Raw genomic sequence first — 16,945 nt, 5'->3', positions numbered from 1 at the left:
AACCAAATCAATAAAATAAGTAAATAAATAAAATATATTTTAAAAATCCCAAAAATACCCACAAAAAAACCCCACCATAAAAACAAAAATTATTCCTTAAATGATGAAGTAAGTCTGTATACTGAAAAAACACACAATAGTAAAACAAAAATTGATGCATACATATCAAAACCCACGTGTTAATGTATATGTGTATATGCATATATGTACAATATTATGTAAAATATATATTACATAACATTACATGTAATGTTATGTAATACATGTAATGTACTTTCTACATTTTTTCTTCTATAAGGCAAAAAAAATCATCAAGCTCATTTAACAGTTCTCCCCAGCAACATCCATTGCCAGAAGCTAATAAAGGGGTATATACAAAGTTCTAAAAAAAAAAAAAAAAAAAAAGATGTATGCTGATAGGGATGGTTCAGCAGAGGGAGAGAAAGATAGCAAGGGAGCAAGAGCAAGAGAGAGAAAAGAGATGCCAGAGTGATTTCCTTGAGAAGGTAAGAAGGGTTAGGAATCTAATGGACAAATGTGGAGGGGATGGCCTTGGAGAGGAGCACTGACATTTCAGTCCAGTGGCAGGTGGGAAGGCAGAGCACCTGGGTGTAGGTACTGTTAGGTGTATAGGCGCAGTGATGAGAGTCAGCGGAAGCTCCATTCTCAGTGCTTCTATTTTCTCTGTGAAATAGCAACCGATATCATCAGCAGAGAGAGCCAGGTGGATTGAGGAGAAGGTGTCAGATAATCATCTGGTGAGTAGGCAAGTGAGCAGAATGTGGTGGGATTGTTGGCTGCCTTCATTTTCACTTGAGACTGAGGACAAGACTGGTAAGACCAGTCAGTTTGGTTTTTGTTGTTGACGTTTTTTGTTGTTCTCTCTATCCACATACAGCTGCGTGGGTGTCACTGTAGCATAGGCATAGGATTCGATTTAACCTGGTGTGGTGTGCTGCTATCAGCCTATTGTCTCTTAGCTCCAGGTCCATCTTCATTGCTTGCTGGTGATGTCAAAACGTTTCTCCTCAGCCAGATGATTACGATATTATGCTGTATCAGTAGAGTGCATTGGAGGACAAAAGGGGCATTTCCTGGTCCCAGTGTGTTTTGGGAGCAGGTTTTTGTAGTGCACAGTGGCCAGAAGTGTGCAGCACCTCTCCAAAGCACCCCAGAGAAGTGAACTGCCCATGAGTCCTGCCAGCGGGCACTTCAGTGAGTCGTGGCTGGCCCTCTGCAACAAGATCTTGATCTCAGCTCTGGTGGGAGGGGGTGCTCTCCCATGTTCGTTCCATCCTTGGGTTTTCTACCCCAGTCCTGGGAACATACATGCAACTCCTCTATTCTTTAGACTTTTCTTTGCCCCTTAATAGTCAATTCCCTGTTAAAGTTAGGAATTTTTATGTTAAACTTTCCTGTTCAAATTACTTTCCCTGCTCAAACCCTGTGCGGTTTCTTTCTCCTAATTGTACCCTAACTGATATAGATGACATTTTGTCACGAGAAAGAGGGAAGAATTGTTGAAATAATGTCCATAACTTGTTTCTTTTCCCTCCTACATATTTTTTTAAAATTAATTAATTAATTTATTTATTTTTGGCTGTGTTGGGTCTTCGTTTCTGTGCGAGGGCTTTCTCCAGTTGCGGCAAGCAGAGGCCACTCTTCATTGCGGTGCGCGGGCCTCTCACTGTCGCGGCCTCTCTTGTTGCGGGGCACAGGCTCCAGACGCAGGCTCAGTAGTTGTGGCTCACGGGCCCAGTTGCTCCGCGGCATGTGGGATCTTCCCAGACCAGGGCTCAAACCCGTGTCCCCTGCATTGGCAGGCAGATTCTCAACCACTGCGCCACCAGGGAAGCCCCCTCCTAACATTTTTATTGCTCTTATTTTACTGTCTCTTCCAGTAGCACATAAACTTGTTCAAGTTTCTCCTGTATATATTTCTATTACTGCTGTGTTTACTTTTACAATCAACTTTCTCAAAAGAGGGCTCAACTAGGCATGATGTCGCGTGAGAGTCATCTGTGACGGCAAGACAGGCTACCAGGCCCCCAAAGGCGCTGCGAGTGGCGCAAAAAGGCCCGTCTGGCGGCCCGCCGCGTGATGGGCGGAGTCACGCGCCCGTAGGGGGCGTGGCTTCCAGCGCGCGCGAGAAGGGGGCCGGCACCGCCTGTGTGCTCACAGTCGGCGGCCGCGCGCAGCACTCTGGGTCCGGATGGCGGCTCTGGCGGCTGGCAAGGGGGCTTTCCGGGAGGAGGAGGGCACCGGTGGGGACGCAGCGGCTCCGCAGCCCCATGCCCCGACGAGTGCGCCCGGGGCTCGTCTCTCAAGGCTGCCTCTGGCGCGAGTGAAGGCCTTGGTGAAGGCGGACCCCGACGTGACGCTCGCAGGACAGGAAGCCATCTTCATTCTGGCACGAGCCGCGGTGCGGCAGAGGCACAAGGGGGTGGCGGGGGTGCGTGGCGAGGGGCGGGGCTCGGGGCCTTTCCGAAGGGCGGGGCTTAGCGAGCTTTTGGGCCAGGTTTGGGGAACGTGGGGAGCGAGAAGAGGTTTTGGGGCGGGGTGTGCTGAGCACCGGGAGGTGAGAGAGGTGCTGGGGCCGGATTCTGAGGTGTGAGTATAGGAAGGGAGGACGGAAAAAGGGTCACATAAAGTAGTTGTACTGGTTTGCTAACATAGCTACCTCTTCATGAGGGCCTGGACGCGACATTAATTTGCATCTCCAATCTAACACTGAACTTGTAGGAGCCTCAAGTAAATGAGTGTGGTGGATCTACAAGTGAGGGAGGGACGGATGTGTCATGGGCGACTGCAGGAAGGGGAAGGGGACTAGACTTTTATGAAGTCCAGGAGAGCCTTCAGCTTCCCTGAGAACCTCTCTTTCACCCCTGTCCGTTCCCCCACCGCCAACAGAAGCACGCACAAGAATTGTACTAGAATTCATCCATACAACTCTGCTTGTTTGTTTTGTTTTTTCAATTTTGGTTTGTATTATAACTTTTACTGTTTTTTTTTTTTTTTATTTCTGCTTCTTTTCTTCACAGGAACTGTTTGTGGAAACCATTGCAAAAGATGCCTACTGTTGTGCTCAACAGGGGAAGAGGAAAACCCTTCAGAGGAGAGATTTGGGTAAAGTGTCACTGTGGTATCTTGGATCTGGGGGCAGACGAGAGGGCTGGGCAAGGTTTTCCCTTACACTGGTTAAGACGGCATCACTGTAAGATGAGCGGTGCCACAGGTCTCTTCCTACGATGTTTTCTCTTGGGCTGCCACAGTGCCAGAAAACCCTATCTTTTGAAAATCTGCTTTGGGTGGCTGGAGAGGTGCTGGGACAGAGAACCGAAGGAGTCTAGATGTTGCCAAAGCTAACTAGACCCCTTTATACCTTCTGCCATATTGTACCAGGCTTGACTGTTTTTTATTCACCTAGAAAGTAGAGGTTTGATTTCTGACTCTACTTTTTAGCTGGTAACCCTAAAACATCTGTAAGCTTTCATATACCATAATATCGCTTTCCCTGCTGTATAGGCAGCTCTTCTCTGATGACTTTCAGAGTAAAGATGTTCCCCTCAGTGAGCAGTATTTAACCAGGCTTTTCTTATTTTCTTACTCTCAGAGAGACAGCTGATACGTAAAATTTGGTGGTGGAGTAGATACGGATTTCAAGATAGCAAGGGACAAATTTTATAAATGCCCTAATTTGCATAAAGCCTCATGCCCTTCACTGTGTGGGTTGTGCTTTTGTAAGCGGTTGATGCCCTGATGACCAGAGTTAGTCAGGTGTCCCTTTACCTTGTGTTTCAGATAATGCAATAGAAGCTGTGGATGAATTTGCTTTCCTGGAAGGTGAGTTCTCTATCACGGGGTAATCATTTCCACCTGTCTTTCCCATGCTAACGATCTGAGTTCAAAACCTTATAAAACTGATGGCCTGGTTCTTCCTTGTTCCTGTAGGAATAATTCTTTCTCCCTATTTCCTATTAAGATAGGAAAAACAAATTCTAATTCAAGTTCCCTTGGGTAGTTAGAACTTCTTCCTGAAAACTGCTTAACCATAAAAAAATGGGAGGGACTATAAAGACCCCAGTGTAGTTAGGTGGATTCAGAAGTTTGATTCTTACTTTGATCTCCATTATTAGATATAAATCTTACCCCTCATCATAATGCTAGAGATCAGAAATGATTGCCATCATTTAAAGGGTTGCTTCTTCTTTTCTCTTCTTCAGCAGTCTGTGTAAAGTGATTATTTTGCCTCAGTGAGATTCTGTTCTGGCCTGTATCTATTTGTTCTTAGGAATTTTAGATTAACTCTTGTATACTAACTAAATCTTGTCATTGAAATAGAAAATATTTGAGATACCTCATTTTAACTAACTTCTCTTAGAGCTCTCTCTCCTACTTAATTCCTAAATCTGATCAGCTTACTATTCCCTACATATATTCTGATTGAAGAGCTTTGCAAAAGCCATGGACCTTCAGTTCATTCTCACCTTTATCACACCAGGATGTTCTCAGCTACCTCCCTGAAGCCTCATTACTTTCAGAAATCTTTTCTTGAATTATTTATTTCACTATTTTTACTCCTTTGTTCTGCATCTGTAATCAACCTAGGCCCCTGGCCCTCTTGATATATTCTTTTAAATGTCTTTTAAGATATATTCCCATGGCTAGCTTTGAGCCTAGATTATTGAGTATTCTCTTAATTTGTAGATCTTTTTTAAGCCTCTTTTCTGATTACTCATTTTTCTTAAAAATAACTTGTTAGCTGCCTACCTAAGGCGGACAATTTCTTGTGACTGACATCCTGTCAGTTCCTCAATCAAAAATGTTTGGAGCCTAACTCTACCTGTTTATTTTTATTTTATTTTATTTTTAAATATGGAACACTTCATGAATTTGTGTCATCCTTGCACAGGGACCATGCTAACTTTCCCTGTATCGTTACAATTTTAGTAAGTGTAGTGCTGAAGTGAGCACTTCTACCTGTTTATTTTTAATTACCATCTTTTCAAAGAGATGAGCGATGTGATCAAAGTTCTATTTAAAGACATAAAACTGCCAACCTCTGGTGCCAGGATGATAAATTGGAGGGTGCTAGGAATAGAAGTGGAGAGAACTTAACAAGGTTTTCCACTTTAGCCTATACCATGCATAGTGCTTGGCTTGGATTTTTAATAAATGGCCATTTAATGAGTGGTGGATGTGTTCATTTTCATCTTTGGATTCAATAATCTCAGTAGTTGAATCCCTCTGCTCTATCCTACATTAGTAGATCTGAATTTTGGTCATTTTAGCCCCCTTGGATTTAGTCAGTATTATATTATTTTGTACCTGGTAAAATAAATGTTCTTATGTCCTTAGATGTGTATGTTCTAAGTGAAATTTTTTTTCTTTTTAGTTGAGTCAGTATATATTCCTGTTTAAAAGTGAAATAGTTACCTAATGACTTATAATGAAATGGCCCTCATCCTTTTATTATTTCTGTTTTTAGCTTTTCAGATGGCTTCTTACATTTTTGAATAATATGCTTTGTTGTTGATTTATCAACTGTAGATCTTATCTTTTGACTTCCTGCTATGATAAATGAAGGTTTGACTAACCTATAGTACCCCATCAGTCCCTTCCCTCCTTTCTGATTTTTGGTAGTTTTATCATTATTTTTAGTTTCTCTGTTACCTTTACAATTTATATAACATACTAAAATATGTATTTTTTGTTGTTGACTCCTCACTTTGTAAGGTATGACTGTTAGTTCTCTTATTCCTTCCTTTCCCATTTTTAGCTCACTTCTAGCTCTCACTTTGTGTCAAGGCTGAAAACATACCTCCTTATCATAATTAGATCTTCCATGCTATATAGGTTGAGTGTAGAAGTTGAAAAACGGTATTGTGAACAGTCTTCCTCTACCCTGTCTGTCCTTTAATCCCTTATATAGGTCCCCTCCCTTTAGGTAGCGGTTATTAGTCTCTTGTCTAATCTTCTGGGTATTTTAATGCAAATATGGTTATATATGTGTATATATATATATTCTTTTCTAAGCCTTTCCTTATGAAATGAATATGGTATAGAATATGTATATCTTTTGTGGATACTGCCAGACATCCTGTATACCTGATTCACATCTCTATCAGCAGTGTATGACAGTTCCCATTGTTCCTCATTCTCACCAACACTTGGTATTATCAGGGTTTGATTTTTGCCAGTCTGGTAGGAACAACATTGATGAGAGTTTTTATCATAAAAGGGCGTAGGATTTTGTTAAATGCTTTTTCTCCATCTGTTAAGATGGTCATGTGGTTTTTGTCTTTCCTTTTGTTAATGTGGTGTATCACATTGATTGATTTGTGAATATTGAACTATCCTTGCATCCCTGGAATAAATTCTACTTGATCATGGTGTATGATCCTTTTAAAATATATTGTTGGATTTGGTTTGCTAGTATTTTGTTGAGGGTGTTTGCATTTATATTCATCAGTGATAATTGGCCTGTAATTTTTTTTTTGTAGTTTCTTTGTCTGGTTTTGGTATCAGGGTAATGGTGGTCTTACTGTAGAATGAATTTGTGAGTGTTTCATCTTCCAGGTTTTTGGAATAGTTTGAGAAGGATAGGTACTAGCTCTTCTTTATACGTTTGGTAGAATTTCTCTGTGAAGCCATCTGGTCCTGGAGTTTTGTTTGCTGGGCGTATTTTGATTAATAGTTCAGTTTCACTACTGGTGGTCCAGCTGTTCAGATTATCTATTTCTTTCTCATTCAGTCTTGGAATGTTGTCTGTTTCTAGACATGTATCCATTTCTTCTTGATTGCCCAATTTGTTGGCATATAACTGTTGGTAGTATTCTCTTATGATTTTTTTGTATCTCTTATTTTGTTTATTTGGATCCTCTTTTTTTCTTGATGAGTTGACTAAAGACTTTTCAATTTTGTTTATCTTTTCAAAAAACCAGCTCTTGGTTTCACTGATCTTTTCTATTGTTGTATGTTTCTCTGTTTCATTTTCTTCCTCTTTGATCTTTATTGTTACCTTTGTCCTGCTGACTTTTGGCTTTGACCTTTTTTTTCTAATTCTTTTAGGTGGTAGGTTATGTTGTTTGAGATTTTTCTCATTTCTCGAGGTAGGCCTCTGTTGCTCCAAACTTTTCTCTTAGAACTGCTTTTGCTGCATCCCAAAGATTTTGGAAAGTTGTGTTTCCATTTTTATTTGTCTTGAGGTAGTTTCTGATTTTCTCTTGGATTTCTTCAGTGACCCATTGGTTTTTGAGTAGCATATGTTTAGTCTCCGCATGTTTGTGTTTTCCCCATTTTTCTTCCTGTGACTGATTTCTGTTCACACCATTGTGCTGGGAAAAAATGCTTGATATAATTTCTAACCTGTTAAATTTGTTGAGACTTGTTTAGTGACCTGGCATGTGATCTGTCCTGGAGAACATTCTTTGTGCATTTGAAAAGAATGTGTATTCTGTTGTTTTTGGGTGGAATATCCTGTAGGTATCTTTTAAGTTAACTGGTCTAATATGTCATTTAAGACCACAGTTTCCTTATTGACTTTGTATCTGGATGATCTGTCCATTGATGTAAGTGGGGTGTCAAAGTCCCCTACTACTATTGTATTACTCTCAGTTTCTCCCTTTATGTCTGTTACTGTTTGCTTTATGTACTAGGTACTCCTATATTAGGTGCATATGTTATTGAATGTTACATCCTGTCTTTGTATTGATCCCTTTATCATTATATAATGCCCTTCTTTGTCTTTTGTTATAGACTTTGTTTTAAAGGCGATTTTGTCTGAGAGGACTATTTCTACCCCAGCTTTCTTGTCATTTCCATTTGCATGAAATATCTTTTTCCATCCCCACACTTTGAGTCTGTGTATGTCTGAAGCTTTGAGGTGGGTCTCTTGTAAGCAGCATAATAGATAGGTATTGTTTTTTCATCCAGTCAGCCACCCTATGCTTATGATTGGAGCATTTAGTCCATTGACATTTAAGATCATTATTGATAGGTACGTACTTACTGCCATTTTGTTCATCGTTTTCTGGTTTTTGTAGTTCTTTCCTGTTCTTCTGCTTTTAGTTTCTTCCCTTGTGCTTTGATGATTCTATTTAGTGCTATGCTTGTGTTCCTTTCTCTCTAGTTTTTGTTTATCTGTTATAGGATTTTGATTTGTGGTTACCATGGGGTTCATATATGTTGACCTATATATAACTACAAGTTTTAAACTGGTAGTCATTTAAGTTCAAACACATTCTAAAAGATGTACATTTTTTCACTCCTTTCCCCTATGTTTTATTGTTTTTATGTCATATTTTACATCTTTATGTTTATTCCTTAACTGTTATTGTAGTTATAGTTGATTTTACAATTTTTTATCCTTTTTTTTTTTTTTTTTTTTTTTTGTGGCTGTGCTATGTGGCTTGTGGGAACTTAGTTCTCTGACCAGGGATTAAACCTGGGCCCACGGAACTGAAAGCGCTGAGTCCTAACCACTGGACCACCAGGGAATTCTCTGGTTTTTGTCTTTTAATCTTCTTACTAGCTTATTTCAGAGGTTGATCCACAGCCTTTTAATATATATTTGCCTATACAAGTGAGATTTTTCCTTTCCTATAGATTCTTTCTTCCTGTTGTAGCCTTTTATTTTCCACATAAAGAAGACTCTTGAGCATTTCTGCTTTATTTATCTGGATATCTGTTTCCTTCTTCAGGATCAGGAAGTATTCAGCCATAATTTCATCACATACATTTTTGATCCCTCTCTCTCTCTCTCTCTTCTTCTGGGACCCCTATAGTTTGAATGTTGGTATGCTGGATGTTGTCCCAGAGGTCCCTTATACTATATTCATTTTTTAATGTTTTTCTTTTTGCTGTTCTGATTGGGTGATTTCCATTATTCTATCTTCAGATCATTTTTGCATTCTTCTGTATCACCTAATCTTCTGTTAATTCCTTCTGGGGTGTTTTTCATTTCAGTTCTGACTAGTTCTTTCTTATACTTTCTAGTTCCTTGTAAAAATTTTCACTGTTCATCTATTCTTTTCCCTAGTTCATCTATTCTTTTCCCTAGTTCAGTTAGCATTCTTGTTACTAATGCTTTGAACATTTTATCTGGTAAATTACTTATTTCTGTTTCATTAGTTGTTTTTTCAGGGTTTTTTCCTTGTTCTTTCATTTTAAAGAAATTCCTTTGTCTTCTCATTTTGCTTAACTTTCTCTGTCTCTGTGAAATTAGGTGAAACAGTTACCCGTCCTGGTCTTGAAGGGGTGTGCTTGTGTGGGAGCATCTCTATATAGTCTGTGTGTGCTCAGTGGCTTTGACGGGAGAGCTGGATCTGAAGTGAACACAAGTCACAGCTTACCCCAGAGTGTGCTGGAAGCTATCACCTTGGTAGAAGGTGGGGCTGGACATGGAGGGGCTGGAGCCAGAGGCAGATGCAAGCTGGGTCTTCTCCACTCCTCAGTTGCCAACACTGCCCTATCAGGAATGGTGTCAGGTCCCAAATTGCTGGAGCAGAAACCCTGAGAGTAGGGTCCGAGTTGGTTCTGTTCACTTTGAGTGTGTGCTGTTCCCCCCTCCCCACATCAGCACCTTTGCTCCGAGGGGAGCAGTGCTGGAACCAGAGGGGCTGGATTGGGCACCCAGTGGAGGCTGGGGCCTGCACTTGGATGGTCCTGGCACCAGTCAGAGCTACAGACTGCTTGTGATCTGCTGCCCCTGTGAATGCTAGTAATGGTGCCCTTTCCCTGTCTGGGTGCTGTGCCAAGTGTGAGCCTACTCTGTCCTCCACAGTTTGTACTTTCCTCTGCAGTGGCAGCCTTTGCCCTAGTGGGGAACTGTTGTGGAGCAAGAGGGGCCAGAGTGGGCATTTGGCGTGGACTGGGGTATGCGCTGGGGTGGTCCCAGCACCAGTCAGAACTCCAGACCACTCCTGATTTGCTGCCCTGTGACCACCAGTCATGGGTTCCCTTGCTCTATTCAGATGCCGTGCCAGATTCAAGCCGGCTCCGTCCCTCACAACTGTGTGTTCTCCTCAGCTGTGGCAGCCTTTGCCCTAGTGTGGAGCTGTGCTGTGGATTAAGGGGGGCTGGAGGGGGTGCTTGGTGTGGGCTGGGGGCACGCACTGGTTGGTCACAGTTTCAGTCTGCTTCCTCTGCCTTATTTTGGGAGTAAGCAAGCGTGTGTGCACTCTTCACGAGTGGAGACTAGGTTTCTTACAGCCACACTGTCAGTCCCACTGGATTTCAAACCAGCTAAGAGGACTCATCCTCCTTGTGTTGGACCCCAGATCTGGGGTGCCCATGTTGTGATTCAAACTGCTCACTACCCAGGGAGGATCTCCAAGCCTGTCCTGACCTGACCACTTCTCTTCCCTTCCTACCTGACTCTGTGTGGATCTTTCTTACAGCTTTGATTGTACAGGAGTTCTGCCAGACTCCAGGTAGTTTTCAGTGAGAATTCCTCCACATGTGGATGTATTTTTGATGTGTGTGGTGTGAATTATTTTAAGGCTTATATTCTTTGTCTTTAAGTGGGGCATTTAATTTAATGTAGTTAATGATATATATGGGTTAGAAGTACCGTCTTATTTTGTGCTTACTATCTGTCTTTCTTATTTTATGTTTTATTTTTTTCTTTCCATTTTTTACCTTTTTTTGAGTATAATTTATTCAGTTTTCCCTCTATCAATTTGGAAGTTGTATACTCTTTTTTTTTGCTACCCTACCAGTTACTACATGCATCCTTAATTTATCAGAGCCTAGTGTTAGTACCTTTCCCTTTATCCTCAACAAAATGGGATCTTAGAATCCATTAGCTCAATTTACAAGTCCCTCATCCCCCACTTATGCTGGTATTGTCACCTATTTTGTGTTGTCTTTGTCAATCCACATAAGGCTATATTATATTATTGCTATATTATACAGGCAATGATATATAAATTTATCCACATATTTATACTGTCTTTGGTCATCTTTCCTTTTCATATTTCTGCTCCTCCGTTTGTGATCATTTCTTTCTTAAGTAAATCCTAAAGGGTCTGATGGTAGCAAACTCTGCTTTTCTTTTTTGGTATAAAAAAGCCTTTATTTTACTTTTTTTCTCTACCTGTTCTGGCTTGCTGATTTACTTTCTTTATTGAAAGATATTTTGCTGAATATAGAATTCTAGGTGGAACTTTGTTTTAGCACCTTGAAACAGTCATTCTTCTCTCTTTTGAAGCAAATTTGTCCCTTTTTTCTGTCTGCTTTGAAGATTTTCTCTTTATTTTTTCTGTAGTTTCACTCATTGTCTAGGTATAATTTCCTTTTATGTAGTCTGCTTAGGCTTTTTAAATCTATGGATTGATGTCTTTCATCTGTCCTGGAGAAGTCTCTTTCTCTCTCCTTTCTCTTGTTCTTTCTCCTTTCTCTCTGGGATTCACATTAAATGTATGCTAAAAGTCAACCATCATTTTGCCTCTCCATGATGTATTCTATGTAATTTTTCTGACCTTCCAGTTTATTAATTCTCTGTTCAGTGGTCTTGTCTCCTTTAAACTTTCCTGTTGATTTATTAGTTTCAGTTCTTGTTTTATTTTTCAGTTTCTGCAAATTCCATTTAGTTATTTTTCAAATCTATTTTGTCACTTTGTATTTGCTGCAGATGTTTTGAAGCTTGTCTTTTATTTCACTAAACATAGTATGTACAATTGTTTATAGTCTGTGTCCAATCTAATATCCAAAGCCTTTTAAGCCTGGCTTATTTATTTACTTTTCTGTCTATTGTTTCTGTTGGTACTGTCTCATGGTCTTTTTTTATTTGCCTAGTTATCTTGGTATATTTGTCATTGTATTAATATTTGAAAAAATTATTTGTTGGATAATTATTTGAGGCCAGTATAATGAGACTTTTCTTCAAAGATTTTCATTTGCTTCTGCAAGACATCTATGGACATGTATCAGTGCAGAACCTCCTTTTTGAATCCAAGACTTGAGGATTACTTGATCACTGTGGGGATATAAACTGTGATGGCAGGTCTGTGAGGGGACTGATTTAATTCTAGTTCAGCCTGACTCTGAGGGTGTAGCCTTTTGGGAATCCAGCTTTTAGAAAGGGGGCAATTATCAAACCTTTCCACTTGGGCAGATTCTCAGATTTGACCCTTCATTTGCTCAGCCCAAATCACAACAGTTTCTCAGCTCTCTTTTGGATTGGCAGATTCCCCTGAGGTAAAAGCAGTTTTGGAGGCTGGGTTTTCTTTGTGTTTTTGCCTTCTCTAGATTTTGGGTTTGCCTTTTCTTGAGGCCTGTTTAATGCCTGAAGGATTTTCTTTTTAAAAATAGTTCAATCAGCTGTATCAGTTGGTATCAGCAGAAATTTGCCATTATCAAAAGCAGAGGCTATTAAAAAAATTTTGAGGTTTTTTGCTTTGTTTTGTTCTTATGTGTTCTTTTTTTTTATGATATATATTTTTATTTATTTATTTATTTATTTATTTATGGCTGTGTTGGGTCTTCGTTTCTGTGCGAGGGCTTTCTCCAGTTGCGGCAAGTGGGGGCCACTCTTCGTCACGGTGCATGGGCCTCTCACTATCGTGGCCTCTCTTGTTGTGGGGCACAGGCTCCAGACGTGCAGGCTCAGCAATTGTGGCTCACGGGCCTAGTTGCTCCGCGGCATGTGGGATCCTCCCAGACCAGGGCTCAAACCCATGTCCCCTGCATGGGCAGGCAGATTCTCAACCACTGCGCCACCAAAGAAGCCCCTCTTATGTGTTCTTTTCCCTGAATTATTCTTTCTAATCTTTCCTTTTATTGGATAGGCTTTCTTCAAATGCCTTGTAATTTTTATTCTATTTTAGAATGAGGGAATAAGAAGGCTGTTTGGAACCTGTGTATGTATGTGTATGGAGGGTGGTTTTTGCCTTGCAGTTTTACTTTAGTGTGGGTAGCGGGTGGGACCAGATGTTATGTTGGGGGCCTCCAAAAGCCAGAATTGCAGAAAACTTGACTGTGGGAAGCTGGAATTTTCAGAAGCTGCCCTAGTTCTCCAGATAATTCATTTAGTTCTTTAGAAGAGAGCCTGCTGATTTTGTTTTCAAGTTAGATTTAGTTTCAATGCTTGTTTTCTGGTGCTGCACACAGGGAGGGTTGTGGGGAGATGGGGTCAACTGTTTATCATGTAGACCCTCGAGTCATTACCCATGTTAGCCTTGCATCTCTTTCTGTCATTTTTGGTGTCAGTCTAGATCCTCCCCATGAGTTTTCTAGTTAGATGGGTTCCCACCTCTGCTGCACCCCCCTCTGTGTTTATTGTAGGCTTATTTTCCTCTGCCCTATTTATAAACACACTTCAGTCAGATTTCTTTGTCAGTTTTTTGTTTCAACCAAATCTCTTTGTTGTAGATTTATATACCTGTTAAAAGATTTTTTTCCTTTCAAGTGGAATCTTGCATGGGAGGGCATACAAACTTGAGGGTTCAGTTTCCATCTTTTTTTAAAATTAAAAAAAATTTTTTATTTTTGACTGCATTGGGTCTTCATTGCTGCGTGCGGGCTTTCTCTAGTTGCGGCGAGTGGAGGCTGCTCTTCGTTGTGGTGCTCAGGCTTCTCATGGTGGTGGCTTCTCTTGTTGCGGAGCACGGGCTCTAGGCATGTGGGCTTCAGTAGTTGCGGCATGTGGGCTCAGTAGTCGTGGCTCGCAGGTTCTAGAGTGCAGGCTCAGTAGTTGTGGCACACGGGCTTATTTGCTCTGTGGCATGTGGGATCTTCCCAGACCAGGGATCGAACCCATGTCCCTTAAAATGGCAAGAGGATTCTTAACCACTGCGCCACCAGGGAAGTCCCCAGTTTCCCATCTTGACCTGGAACTTTTTCAAAGATTATAAACTCTGCTTAGAGAACTTATTTATTTTGTTGTAGTCTCCACAGATGCTCATTAACCAACACAATTTCTTAGCCCTTTTCCCACCTCTAAATTGAACTCTCCAGACTTAACTGCCCAGCCTCTGTAATGACATGTTCTTCCCAAAGGATCTTTTGATAGATATTCCCCAAAATGAGTATTTTGGTCTTAGAAGAACTGCCAGTACCAAAGCAGCTGCCACTTAACTTTGCCCAGTTTGCTACATTCATCTAGCTCTTGAGACACCTTGCTTTCAACATTGCTCTTTGTGTTTTTAGGTACTTTGGATTGATTGCTGAGCTGGGCAGTTTTGTGAGCCTGTACCTGCATCCTTCAGCTAGGGCCTCTGCAAGTCTCAGCTTTGACGAAGAGTCTTTGGAATACTGGACTTACACACTTTTCCTGTTCTACCTTCACCTAAGCCTGGATAAGCAGAGATCTCACCTCTTAGCTTTTCTTTATAAGGTCTTCCACTACTTGTGTCTTCCATTTCTGGCCTGGATGCAGCTGCTGCTGCTTGTGGTAGAGATATAGAAAATGATTTTGTAGGTTGCTTAATAAAATGATAAGGACCAAATAAAAGTTTCTGATCAACCTCAACCTAGTGTGTTTTATAACCTTGCCTTTGTTTTTGCCTCATGACTGGAGAGCCACCATGCCTAGCCACAGATTTTTCTGATCTTCCCTGCTAGCCATTGTAAACCACAGTCTTTCATTTATTTGTTCATTTTTTTAGCACATCAGCAGAGTGTGGCTCCAGAATTTATAGGATGTCACTTAAGGTCTTCAGATGTCAAATAAATGTGATCCTAGATTTAAAACCAGTTAAAATATTTCAGTAGCTTTATTGAGATATATTTCACCTACCATACAATTTACCCACTTAAAGTATACATTTCAGTAGTTTTTAATATATGCACAGTTATGTAAAACTTGCTATAGTCAATTTTAGAGCATTGTTAAGGGAATTACATAATAGGTGGTATTTCGTGTCTGCCTTCTTTCGCTTAAGATAATGTTTTGTAAGGTTTATCTATGTTATAGCATGTATCAGTACCCATTCCTTTATTTTTAAAATTATAAAATATACATAACATAAAATGTATCATTTTAACCACTTTTAAGTGTACAGTTCTGTGGCATTTATTCCCATTGTTATCACCATCATCCATCTCCAGAACATTTTTCATCTTCCCACACTGAAACTGAACCCATTAGAAAATAATTCCCCATTCTTCCCTTCCCCAGGTCCTAGTTAAATCTTGTTTTTTGAGAGAAGGTGTGGGTGACATAGGAGGAAGGAGGCAGAGTACTTAGAAAGTAGTGGTTAAGGAAAGCAGCAGGAAGCCTTGGACAGTGGAACTTAAATATTTTTGGATCATGAATAGAAGGTATAAAGTATATAAATCTCCCTAGAAGGATGTGCAGATGCTCAATCTTGTAATGTTTTATAAGTAAATTTTTTTTTAGAATAATACTGATTTACAGAAAAGCTGCAAAGATAGTACAGAGTTCTTGTATACTCCTCACCTAGTTTCCCATTGTTAACATCTTACGTTGCCAGGTACATTTGTCAAACCTAAGAAACTGACGTTTATATCACTATTTACTAAACTCCAGACTTTTTGGATTTCTCCAGTTTTCCCATTAATATCCTTTTTCTGTTCTAAGATCCAACCCAGTACATTGCATTTACTTGTCATGTCTCCCAGTCTCCTCTGGTCTGTTTTCTCTTTTCATGACCATGATAGCCTTCAGTAGCACTGGGGAGGTATCCAGCAGACTGTCCCCGACATGGGTTTGTCTGCTTTTCTTATGATTAGTTAGTACCAGAACTTTGCATATAATTTCAGGGGTTACACAGGCCCCTGAGGCCCTTCCATGGGCCTCGTATTATTATTGCAGATTGCAATTTAAAAGGGAATGCAGGCCTTTTTTCAAGATAAAACTTAGAGGTTGCAGCCCATTAATAGGACATGAAATCAATGTACTGTTGCCACTGTCATTTTAAAATAAAATATTAAAAGCAGTGGAGTGTTGAACTGAGTGAAAGGTAAGTATTTTTGTTTCATTTATATGTGTGTATACTACATCATTGTGGGAAATCTGGTGGGCACAGTTTTGGCCCCCATGACCTTTGCCCCTGGTGTCATGCTTGTGAATATGTTACATGGCAAGAGGGAATGTTGCATATGTAATTAAGGTTACTAATCAGTAGACTTTAAAATAGATTATCCTGGATTATCTGGCCAGCCCCAAAGTAATCACATGGACTCTTAAAAGCAGAGCTTTCTCCTGGCTGAGGGTAGAAGTTATAGAGATGTGGCAGAAGAGGACATCAGAAAGATTCAAAGCATGAAAAGGACATGATCTATTGTTGCTGGCTTTGAAGATGGAGAGGGTCATGAGCCAAGGAATGTGGCAGCCTTTAGAAGATGAGAACAACTGCTGGCTGACAGCCAGCAAGGAAATGACCTCAGTCCCACAACTGCATTGAACTGAATTCTGCTGGTAACTTGCCTGGTCTTGGAAATGGGTTGTCCCTTAGAGCCTCCAGAAAAAGCCCAGGCCAGCTGACACCTTCACTTTGGCCTCGTGAGACCCTGAGCAGATAATATGGTCACACTGTGCCAGACTTCTAAGCTGCAGAACTGTAAGATAATAAATGAGTGTTGGTTTAAGCTGCCAACTTTGTGGTAATGGTGTATTTCTTACTGGGGGTCAAGGTAAAACAGCATTGGAAAATATTGCTGTAGTAGAAGGGATCATGGACGGGTCAGGAGACTTTGGTTCTCATCTCACTACTCCTACTACCTTAGATAAAACTGTGTTAATCACTTACCCTTCCTGAGTTTTCCCTCTTATCAGTTGAGTGGGTTATTCTAAAGTTTCTTCCATATGACATGTTTTTCTTTTATGAACTGCCCTTTTTTTTTCAGCAAAATTCACCCCTTTTAGTATATAGTTTTATGAGTTTTGATAAATGCATTTAATGACCATCTCAATCAAAGATTAGAAAAGTTACATCACCACAAAAATTCCCTCGTGCTGCCTCTTTATAGTCCTCTCCCA

The 16,945-nt window shown here is 40.4% G+C and overlaps 1 protein-coding gene and 1 non-coding gene across 2 annotated transcripts; one reads left to right on the top strand and one right to left on the bottom strand.

Annotated features, from left to right (window-relative positions):
• Positions 1–2,153: 2,153 nt before the first annotated feature.
• POLE4 (DNA polymerase epsilon 4, accessory subunit) lies at positions 2,154–14,473 on the top strand. The gene is made up of 4 exons (XM_059942468.1): positions 2,154–2,422; positions 3,042–3,126; positions 3,802–3,843; positions 14,152–14,473. The coding sequence occupies exons 1-4, from the start codon at positions 2,213–2,215 to the stop codon at positions 14,163–14,165; spliced, it is 351 nt and encodes a 116-aa protein (XP_059798451.1). The 5' UTR covers positions 2,154–2,212; the 3' UTR covers positions 14,166–14,473.
• Positions 4,870–4,974, bottom strand: LOC132347168 (U6 spliceosomal RNA). Its single transcript, XR_009497124.1, has one exon. It is a non-coding gene; the product is annotated as a U6 spliceosomal RNA (small nuclear RNA).
• Positions 14,474–16,945: the final 2,472 nt, after the last annotated feature.

The sequence above is a fragment of the Balaenoptera ricei genome, chromosome 13 (genome assembly GCF_028023285.1).
Source record: "Balaenoptera ricei isolate mBalRic1 chromosome 13, mBalRic1.hap2, whole genome shotgun sequence".
NCBI classification, from domain to species: domain Eukaryota; kingdom Metazoa; phylum Chordata; class Mammalia; order Artiodactyla; family Balaenopteridae; genus Balaenoptera; species Balaenoptera ricei.
This window is presented reverse-complemented; position numbering and strand designations above follow the sequence as displayed.

Coding starts and splice junctions, on each gene's coding strand:
- POLE4 (XM_059942468.1), top strand. CDS start 2,213: ATGGCGGCTCTGGCGGCTGGCAAGGGGGCTTTCCGGGAGGAGGAGGGC. Junction 2,423..3,041: donor TCATTCTGGCACGAGCCGCG/GTGCGGCAGAGG, acceptor TTTTCTTCACAG/GAACTGTTTGTGGAAACCAT. Junction 3,127..3,801: donor CCTTCAGAGGAGAGATTTGG/GTAAAGTGTCAC, acceptor CTTGTGTTTCAG/ATAATGCAATAGAAGCTGTG.